We start from the raw sequence: 11,376 nt of genomic DNA on the forward strand, positions 1-11,376 counted from the left end.
ACTATAAATACATTATTTATACATTAATGGATGTCCTGTGGATTATTTGATGTGCCTTGGATATTGATCATTGATTGGATCTTTGAGATGCACATTATGCATCTTTGTATGTGTTTGAAAAACTGTTATACAGGTCTGTTTGTAAATGAAATTTGTTATACAGGTCTGGGTTGCAGAGGGAAAACCATTTCTCTGAAACCTGCTCTGCATTTTACCGAAGGCTTTTGCCCTTCGGTAAATGCCCTCGTCTGCCCATTACCGAAGGCTTCCGCCTTCGGTAAATGCCCTCGATTGCTCATTACCGAGGGCTTTCGGCCTTCGGTAATTACCGAAGGCTTTCGGCCTTCGGTAATTACCGAAGGCTTTCGCCCTTCGGTAATTACCGAAGGGCGAAGCCCTCGGTAATGGTTAGCGACAAGGGATTTACCGAAGGATTTTTGGCCGTCGATAGGCCTTCGGTAAACATCCATTATCGACGGCTTTTGGCATTTCCGAGGGCTTCTGGCCTTCGGTAATGCCCTACTTTTTTGTAGTGTTAGTATATTTGTTAGTTGAAATTAATTCTGAATTTTTTTCTATTAACATTAGTATTTATTTACAATTGTAAATTCTTTTTAAATTAAATTTAATATAAAATATAAATATAAATAAACTTAATTTTGTTAAAATTATTTAACAAAAATATTAATTTTAATAATAATATTTGTATAACATTTATATAAAATTAAATTTTGCTTTAATTTTGAAAAGGATAAAATTATTTAATTTTAAAAAAATTAGGACTAAATTATGATAAAATAAAAATATAAAAATCAAATTGAGACGATACTACCATATGACATTGTCACGTTCCAAGCGACATAATACCTTTCAATGGTGTTAATACATTACTAATAAAAATGGTTGAATTATATTTTAAATTATAGAGCTAATTAAGAGAAAAAAAATAGAGATACTAATTTATGGTTTTGAAAAAAAGTGAAACTAATAGAATGATTAAACTTTTATTATTTTATGTGTCAAATTTTAGGAGTACGATAAAAACATAGCATTTCCAGTCTCACAGGATTTCGAATGAGCCGGTCCACAAATCACGTGCATCACAAGTCATACAGCCACCAACAAGTACAGGACTTTATTAAATTAAAGGAAAATGTTATTTGGACAACGTATTTTTAACACTGTTTTGACAACGCCACGTGTCAGCGCTTCATTGGCTCAGTAATTTGAAATTAAAACAGAGAAAGGGTTACGGGGCGAGGGGTATTTTGGGATTTCCAGGTTAAAATTTTAAGAATTGGGTTTGGCGGTTTAGGGTGGGAAAGACGTTCGTTCAACCCTTCCAGTGTCTCGCTCTCTCGTTCTCTCGCTCTCTCGTTCTCTCGCTCTCTCGCTCTCTCGCTCTCTCGTTCGTCTTCGAAACTTCCATTCCTCCTTCTTCAATACGTGCGTTGAAACCTTGGATATTCTGTGTGGCTGTGTGTTCAATCTTTACCGTAGTCGGTCTGTCGTCCACAAGGAAACCCTTCCATCTTGTGTGTCGCTCTGTCCTCCATCTTGCCCTTGAAACAAGATTTGAAAACATGGACATGGTCATCACTACAAGGTTTGATGCGTTGCAATCGCGCGTTGGGAACATTGAACAACAACTGCAACACTTCCAAAGTGCTTCTGAAAACAATCCTCAGACTTAAAATTGGTTGTTTAGGCTTTATTTTCTGCATTATAAAGAACTATGTACCACAGTTCCTACTTTGATAATTTCAAGTCTTTAATTTAATGAAGTTGTTTACTTTAAAACTGGTTCCTCAATTCTCGACATTTATTATGTAATGTTCAATTTATGATACACTTAATACCATTGCAGTTGTGAGTAAAACACCAATACCACTAACCAATACCACTTAATGACATTGCAGTTGTCTGTAAAACTAAAACATTGTTGTAATCGTTTACAGTGGCCTGGTAAACGATTACACGAGAGAAATCACTGTTTTGTACAGAAAGTTGAACTGAAGTAGTCAGCTGTGGTGTCATGGGTGATCATTGGCAAAAATTGTTACTTTCAGGCACAACTCCACTTGTATTTACTTGGTGTTGGTGTTTCAGTCGAGGTAGAGAGTGGAAAGTGATGGGAGGTGACACCAAGAAGTGGAGAAGAAGCCATTCTTACTTAGGGGACCAAGTTGGACAAGTGTAGAGCCAATCTGTAGAAAAAACACTATGGTAATCGTATACAATTTCCTTGTAATCGATTACAGTGTCAAAGAAGGTGTAAACTTGATTTCTAAGGCATAATTTGAATGGTCTTTGAGTATAGATTCCAACAAAACAAGAATCAAATCATTTGGAGTTCGGTGGAGAAAGTTATGAGCAAAAGAACAAGCAAAGGTGAGAGTTGGCAAAAATATATGAAACGCTAACTTGAAACAATAAACTGTACCAACTCAGATGTCCAAAAATTACAAATTAGTAGTCATTGGAAAGATTTTTGAGTCTAGTTTCTAATAAAAAAAGAATCACATCATTTGAAGGTCGGTGGGAAAAGTTATCAGTAAAATAGCCAGCAAAGGTCAAAGTTGACAGCATGTTATCTCACCCAAGTTGCTCACCTCATAAACATTGTTTCTTTCCTCCATCATGGGGTGCCAAAACATCACTTCCCACCACTGAAACACAAGGAACAGCCTAAGCCAAGTGCAAAAGTGCCTAAAAGTCACTTCTTTTTCCAATGGTGACCCCTGTTCACCTGACTGAGTACCTGTGTTGGACTTTCTGTACAAATTCCAATTTTCTCTCGGGTAATCGTTTACAGTGTCCTTGTAATCGATTACAGTGTCAAAGAAGGTGTAAACTTGATTTCCGAGGCATAATTTGAAAGGTCTTTGAGTCTAGATTCCACAAAACAAGAATCAACTCATTTGGAGTTCGGTGGAGAAAGATATGAGCAAAAGAACAAGCAAAGGTGAGAGTTGGCAAAAATATATGAAACGCTAACTTGAAACAATAAACTGTACCAACTCAGATGTCCAAAAATTAAAAATTAGTAGTCATTGGAAAGATTTTTGAGTCTAGTTTCTAATAAAAAAAGAATCACATCATTTGGAGGTCGGTGGGAAAAGTTATCAGTAAAATAGCCAGCAAAGGTCAAAGTTGACAGCATGTTATCTCACCCAAGTTGCTCACCTCATAAACATTGTTTTTTTCCTCCATCATGGGGTGCCAAAACATCACTTCCCACCACTGAAACACAAGGAACAGCCTAAGACAAGTGCAAAAGTGCATAAAAGTCACTTCTTTTTCCAATGGTGACCCCTGTTCACCTGACTGAGTACCTGTGTTGGACTTTCTGTACAAATTCCAATTTTCTCTCGGGTAATCGTTTACAGTGTCCTTGTAATCGATTACAGTGTCAAAGAAGGTGTAAACTTGATTTCCAAGGCATAATTTGAAAGGTCTTTGAGTCTAGATTCCAACAAAACAAGAATCAACTCATTTGGAGTTCGGTGGAGAAAGATATGAGCAAAAGAACAAATAAAGGTGAGAGTTGGCAAAAATATATGAAACGCTAACTTGAAACAATAAACTGTACCAACTCAGATGTCCAAAAATTACAAATTAAAAGTCATTGGAAATATTTTTGAGTCTAGTTTCTAATAAAAAAAGAATCACATCATTTGGAGGTCGGTGGGAAAAGTTATCAGTATAATAGCAAGCAAAGGTCAAAGTTGACAACATGTTATCTCACCCAAGTTGCTCATCTCATAAACGTTGTTTCTTTCCTCCATCACGAGGTGCCAAAACATCACTTCTCACCCTATACTCACACTTAAATAACAAAATCAAGTTAAAACCATGGGATTTATGCCAATCATACTGGTTTTCACAATGTTCGCCCACGTTAACCTGACTAACTACCTCTGTTGGACTTTTTGTATAAAACCTTATTTTCTCTCGGGTAATCGTTTAGGAGGGAGTTGTAAACGATTACCACAGCCTTTCTTCAGCACTCTCAGTCATCCCTTGCACAAGTTGCTCCCCCCACTCATGAGGGGTCACTCCACACTCCTTGGGGCATAATCACATCACCAACCACCCTCTCCCACCACTGAAACACCAGGACCAGCCTAAGACAAGTGCAAAAGTGCCTAAAAGTCACTTTTTTTGACAATGGTCACCCCTGTGAATCTGACTGACTACCTGTGTTGGACTTTCTGTACAAAACCTTATTTTCTCTCGGGTAATCGTTTACCAGGCACTTGTAAACGATTACCACATCCTTTTTTCAGCACTCTCAGTCATCCCTTGCACAAGTTGCTCCCCCCACTGATGAGGGGTCACTCCACACTCCTTGGGACACAATCACATCACCAACCACCCTCTCCCACCACTGAAACACCAGGACCAGCCTAAGACAAGTGCAAAAGTGCCTAAAAGTCACTTTTTTTGACAATGGTCACCCCTGTGAATCTGACTGACTACCTGTGTTGGACTTTCTATACAAAACCTTATTTTCTCTCGGGTAATCGTTTACGAGGGAGTTGTAAACAATTACCACAGCCTTTCTTCAGCACTCTCAGTCATCCCTTGCACAAGTTGGTCCCCCCACTCATGAGGGGTCACTCAACACTCCTTGGCCTCACAGGACATCACCCCCACTCAAATTATGATTCAAATGAACTGGTTTTCTCATAAGTCACCCATGTTACCCATAATGACCACTCAAACACCAACATCTTACAAACAAGCCTGCAACTTAGCAAACACAAAACTTTACCACATTCTAAAATCCACAAACCCACAACTCATAATAAGAATGGTATTCAAAAAATAAAATGAGACCAACTCAAACAAAAACTCAAATTTTATATCATTCAAATAAATCTGATACATTACACTTTGTTTTCTTAATCTATTTACAATGATTACAATGATCATTTACTTTCCATTAATCAACTAAATACACATATCACTCATTTTTTATTCTAAGCACTACGGTTCCGGTGTATGGAGTCCTAAGTGCTCTTCCCTTGTAACGCATTCGGGATCCAACCCTAACATACGTCTTCAAAGGTTGTTCATTTCCGTCGTCGGACAATGGTCACCGGACCTTGCCATTCAGCACGATAGCTTGTACGAAAAACACCACCTTTACGAAAATGGAGGGAGACAACACCACGCACACAGAACAATCACATACAAAGCTAAGTCAAGAGGCACGAAACATGTTCAGGAGATGGGACCTTCACGAGACGGGAACTTCGTTTCCAATGAAACAGAGAAAGGGGTATTTTCGGATTTTCAGTTAAAAGAAGGGTCACGGACTTCCATTTCGAAGGTTTTTATAAAATATTTTTTTTAAACCAAACCAATGAAAATAGGACACGTGGCGTTGTCAAAAAAGTGTTAAGAAATGATTGTTGGAATATCGCGGTCCAAAATTAAATCACTTTAATCAATTTACACTTATTAAAATAATATCATTATAATATCTTTTTACGATACTTAATTGCAAATTTTCTATTTTTTTAAAACAATCACATCATAATTCTGTACAATTTCAGGGTCGTCAACGTATAGCTTTCTTAAAATAATCATATATAATCCATATTTGACTTGAAAATTTCTAGATATTGAATGCATGCACTTCTCCATGTCTGGAATGAGGAAATCATTATACTTTGAATTTCGAAATAAAATAAAAATAGGTGTAGTGGTATGATTGATATTTATTTCAAACATTATAGAAATAAAGTAATATTATAAACAATAAACTTTTGTATTTGTAAAAGAAAAAAAAATAAAAAATTATTAAAAAATGTAAAACTTTGTGTATCAGAATATTATTATTTTAAAATAATAGTAAACAGACTTTTAACTTTATTTAATCTCATTTTTATAAAATTGCTTTGATTTAATTATGGTTTTAATTTATTCTTATACTAATTTAAAAATAGTTTTGAAAATAGTTATTTTTAAACACGAGTACGCAATAAACTATGCAATTAAAAAAAAACGCAATGAACAGTAGTGTTCCAAAGTGAAGAATACATATATAGTTGAAGGAACCTTCTATAAAAGAAAAATGATTTATGTACATATTTAGAGAGAAAAAAATTGATATATTTCTGAAATATTTAAATTTATAAAAGTAAAGAAATTGAAAGAAAAAAATGTGTAATAAACATACACAAAATAAAAATATATTTGTATTATATTTGCTTTATATTAAATTGATTACAGTTTTCTGTTTTCAGTGTTTGTTCAGGGAAGCCCATAACACAAAGCACTATTTGCCTAGCAGCCTGGAGTGGAGGCACTGCTTTTTGCTTTTCAAAGTCAAAACTCAGCACATCATCTTAGACCGATGTGAAGCACACTCTTTAAAACCATAGACATCTTAAAATAGAAACTTTTTCCTCTCAAAAGGTAAACCAGTGAAAATCAATTGTACTATGATAAATTAACAATTTTTTTTAACAAAACTTTATGACAATTATATGTAACTGTTTTATTAATAAATATATTTGAAACGCTACAATCACAAATTATCATATAAAATAAGCTGTTACAAAAATAATGTAAAAAATTATTAAAAAAACATTTTCAAAAACGATTATAGTATTAGAAGTGAAATGAATAGTCTGTCTTTGTATTCGAAAACAAAAAAAAAATAATAATGAGAGTTATTTTAAGGAATAATGTTTCTTTAACAATTTTTTGTTGACAACTTTTTCATAGCATAATTTATGAATAATCTCGTTTTATATATACATACTAATAAAATAGTAACATATAATTTATTATAAAAAAATTTAGAAAAAGTTGTCAAAATATGATGGTTTATTTTAAAAAAAATGTTTTTTTAACAGAATCTTTTTTAACAACGTACAAGAACATAGGTGGCTTATAATTGGTTTAGTTTCAAATATTTTTCAAGCGTACCAGATGACGAGCAGTGTTAAAATATTGTTAAAATTTGTAGACCCACAACACAAGTGAGTTACTATAAAAAGGGAGCGAGGGAAGCCTGTATCCTCAGGATTAGGCTCGTATTGGCAGAAACCAAGATAAAAACACAGAAGCAGAAACAAACATAATGTTGCTTGAAATCGCAGTTGGGTTGTTGGTGCTAGGTCTGTTTCTGCACCTGCGTCCCACACCAACCGCAAAATCAAAGGCCCTTCGCCACCTTCCCAACCCTCCGAGCCCAAAGCCTAGGCTTCCGTTCGTTGGACACCTTCACCTTTTGAAAGACCAACTTCTACACCACTCTCTCATCACTCTCTCCCAACGTTATGGCCCTCTGTACTCTCTCTACTTTGGCTCTATGCCCACCGTTGTTGCCTCCACCCCTGAGCTCTTCAAACTCTTCCTTCAAACCCACGAGGCTGCTTCCTTCAACACAAGGTTCCAAACCTCTGCCATTAAGCGCCTCACTTATGACAACTCCGTTGCCATGGTTCCCTTTGGTCCTTACTGGAAGTTCATCAGGAAACTCATCATGAACGACCTCCTTAACGCCACCACCGTCAACAAGTTGAGGCCATTGAGGAGCCATGAGATCCGCAAGGTTCTCAGAGTTCTCGCCCAAAGTGCAGAGGCCCAACAACCCCTTAACGTCACCGAGGAGCTTCTCAAGTGGACCAACAACACCATCTCCATGCTCATGCTGGGTGAGGCCGAAGAGGTTAGAGATTTGGCTCGCGAGACGGTTAAGATTTTCGGAGAGTACAGTCTCACTGACTTCATCTGGCCCTTGAAGAAGCTCAAGTTTGGAAAGTACGAGAAGAGGATTGATGAAATATTCAACAAGTTCGACCCCGTCATTGAGAAGGTTATCAAGAAGCGCCAAGAGATCGTGAGAAGGAGAAAGAATGGAGAAGTTGTTGAGGGAGAGCAGAGCGGTATCTTCCTCGATACTTTGCTTGAATTCGCTGAGGACGAGACCATGGAGATCAAAATTACCAAGGAGCAGATCAAGGGTCTTGTTGTGGTAAGTTGTCAATGCTTTGAAAAACAATTGTGATGCATGAAATATGCATATATACTCACCAAGCTTATGTACACATTTTTGTTGTGACAGGATTTCTTCTCAGCAGGGACAGATTCCACAGCCGTGGCAACTGAGTGGGCTTTGGCAGAGCTGATCAACAACCCTAGGGTGTTGCAAAAGGCTCGGGAAGAGGTGTACAGTGTTGTGGGAAAAGATAGACTGGTTGACGAAGTTGATACTCAAAGCCTTCCTTACATCAGGGCGATTGTGAAGGAAACATTCCGCATGCACCCACCACTCCCTGTGGTCAAGAGAAAGTGTGTGGAAGAGTGTGAGATTGATGGGTGTGTGATCCCAGAGGGTGCATTGATACTTTTCAATGTCTGGGCTGTAGGAAGAGACCCTAAGTACTGGGACAGACCATCGGAATTTCGTCCCGAGAGATTCTTAGAAAGTGGAGGTGAAGGAGGAGTTGGTCCTATTGATCTAAGGGGACAGCATTTTCAACTTCTCCCATTTGGGTCAGGTAGGAGAATGTGCCCTGGAGTGAATTTGTCTACTTCAGGAATGGCAACTCTTCTTGCATCCGTTATCCAGTGCTTTGACCTGCAAGTGGTTGACCCTCAAGGACACATACTCAAAGGTGATGATGCCAAAGTTAGCATGGAAGAGAGAGCTGGCCTCACAGTTCCCAGAAAACACAACCTCGTATGTCTTCCACTTGCAAAAACAACCATCGCAGCCAAACTCCTCTCTTCATAGATTACAACATACAACATTATGTTACCGTTCGTTGCAGTTACTTTTATGTTGTCATAATTCTTTCAATAAGGTGTAATTCACACAACTACACATACATGGCTTCCACACACATTTGCGATTGTCTTTATTTGATATTGAGATGTAACTTCAATCTTTCTCTTTTTACCAAAGTAAAGTGTTGTTGTCACTCCTTTTTATTATTATTCATTTTCACTCGCGCGTCTCCTTTTATCGTTTTACTTTTCTCTCGTAAAAATAAAAACAATTTTTTGGTAGAAACTTATATATTACCACAATTTCTTTAAAATATATTTTTTCACTTGCAAAGTTGAATATCATTCATTAGAGGTTTATAATAATCGGAAATTGTGTTTGGCTTCCTATTATTCTCAAGGATGTGTATAACATCCCAAAAATATAGTATAAAACTATATACAGGTGTCATAATTTAATAATATGATAAAATAGTTACTGGAAATAAAGTTAACTTTACAGTTATTACAAAATAACCATAATATTTAATACTTTACAAAAATCCTACACTATTCCAAAACTATGCACATAATTCGAACAATTATTACCAAGTTAAATTATAACCGAACAACTCAAACAAAACTATTAACAAGATTAAATAGTAATTTACTACTAAACGGTTAGTCTTTCTCCTTCCTCCAAAGCTTGCTCCAGCGAGCACTCCTCTACCTCTGCTCACATCCAAAGATGAACATTGCAAGAGAAAAACCGAACATGAACATGGACAAAACAAGAAATAAGGGTATGCTAATATAATTTAATTATATATACAAACATACATTTTGTACAAGTCCAAACAATATAAGGTCGAACACTACAACATACCAAAACCGAATACAAGTAAGCATATACCAACCGAACACTCAAATAGTTATGACCGAACACTATAATTCATGCATAGACCGAACACCTGACTTGACCATCCGGATTGTATGAATGTGTAGCTACAGGTGTTTCTGCACTTGTGGTGGTGAAATAGCAAGACACCCATCAAGCTACCCCACAAGGTAAGTCCAATGAAGATTACCACGATACCCTGAGGTTAAAGGACCTCTTGCCATTCTCACACATGAGTTACTCCTCTCTACTTGAGAATGAGTAATCATAGAACATCAGGATAAACACCAACTTAGCACGATATTCACATTCATACTATACAATTCAATAACTATCCACGAGAAATTCCGCCTTGGAATTCTCTTCCACAATACTTAAAACATAATCTTCATCATTTAAATATAATGTCATTCAACAATCATATCATCACTCATAAAACCGAGAACTCTGTGAACGTTGGAGACTGAACGGTGTCTCACTACCCAAAGGATAGGACCGAACGATCAATAATAGATAGAATAGAAGAATTAACCGAACACTATTAAAAACAGACCACTAGAAGATACTGAACGTTAACACTAGCATAAATGCTAGTATAAGACCAAGCGCTAACACTAGCATAACTACTAGTACAAGACCGAGCGCTAACACTAACATAAATGCTAGTATAAAGCCGAACTCTAACTCTAGCATAATTGCTAGTATAAGGCCGAGCGCATGACCAATAACGAGCGCTAGCACAAGACCAAGAACTACGACCTAAGACCAAACGATCATGAACGGGTAAGATTAAAGAAACCGAACCCAATTCACGACCAAGTACCTGAACATGACCAAGCGGTTAACAACGAACGCTCAATATTTTGCATAATTCTGCAGAACTTCTGCAGAATTATGAACAAGCTAGATTTTACCAAAATTAAACAATTTCCCAAACTTCTAATCCTCCAAACATGAATCATATACACCTTTACACCTATCCAAGGTTACCTAAAAGATCTCTTAACAGATTTCACCTAAATTATGCAAAATCAATAACCCAATGACCAAAAATCCATTTTCCTACAATTTACACGTTTTAAGGCAACTTAAAGGTTCTAACAAGTCTAAATAAACTTGCCTAGATGTATCTTACCACCCAAATTTCACTCCTAACCTCAAACTTTCATTTTCCCTTATTCACTTCTTAAAAATAGCACAGACCGAACGCTTTCCTGTAGAAAACCCAACCAGTTCACAGGTTTCAGCCATACACAGAACTTCAAACACAATTCAATCAAACATCTACTTATTCATACATGCAAACGTCTAACCAGAAATTTCAAACACAGAAAAACATAATTAAATTACTAGCTTCCTTTACCTCGAATGAACCAGACAAATTCTACACTTCCACAGTCTTGCCTAACTCGCATGTAACTTTGATAGCGGTTGAATTTACCGTTATTTGATACTTAATTTTGATACTAAAAACACCCCTTTTGACTTAGAAACTAGCTTGGAATCATAGTTTTGATGAATAAGAGAGTTGAAGGTGAATTTAATGGCTTTGTGCTAGATTTCAGTGTTTTTCAACAAGAATTGAGATGATTCCGAAGAAGATTTGAAGTACTAATTAGTAGCATTGAGCGCCATTTTAGGGGACCTCAAGCGCCAAAGTACACTGTCTCACGCTTGGTTGCTAGTTTTTGGAGCCCTCACCGCAGGATGCTTTTGGCTCGCACCCAGGCGCCCTTTTCAGGGGCGCT

At 36.8% G+C, this 11,376-nt stretch overlaps 1 protein-coding gene across 1 annotated transcript; it reads left to right on the top strand.

Annotated features, from left to right (window-relative positions):
- The first annotated feature begins 7,061 nt into the window (after positions 1–7,061).
- LOC124842155 (2-hydroxyisoflavanone synthase-like) lies at positions 7,062–8,952 on the top strand. The gene is made up of 2 exons (XM_047318578.2): positions 7,062–7,996; positions 8,087–8,952. Exons 1-2 carry the CDS (start codon positions 7,100–7,102, stop codon positions 8,756–8,758), a joined length of 1,569 nt encoding a protein of 522 aa, XP_047174534.1. The 5' UTR covers positions 7,062–7,099; the 3' UTR covers positions 8,759–8,952.
- The last annotated feature ends 2,424 nt before the right edge of the window (positions 8,953–11,376 follow it).

The sequence above is a fragment of the Vigna umbellata genome, chromosome 1 (assembly GCF_029865625.1).
Source record: "Vigna umbellata cultivar VRB3 chromosome 1, Vumbellata_1.0, whole genome shotgun sequence".
Taxonomy (NCBI): Eukaryota; Viridiplantae; Streptophyta; class Magnoliopsida; order Fabales; family Fabaceae; genus Vigna; species Vigna umbellata.

Coding starts and splice junctions, on each gene's coding strand:
- LOC124842155 (XM_047318578.2), top strand. CDS start 7,100: ATGTTGCTTGAAATCGCAGTTGGGTTGTTGGTGCTAGGTCTGTTTCTG. Junction 7,997..8,086: donor AGATCAAGGGTCTTGTTGTG/GTAAGTTGTCAA, acceptor TTGTTGTGACAG/GATTTCTTCTCAGCAGGGAC.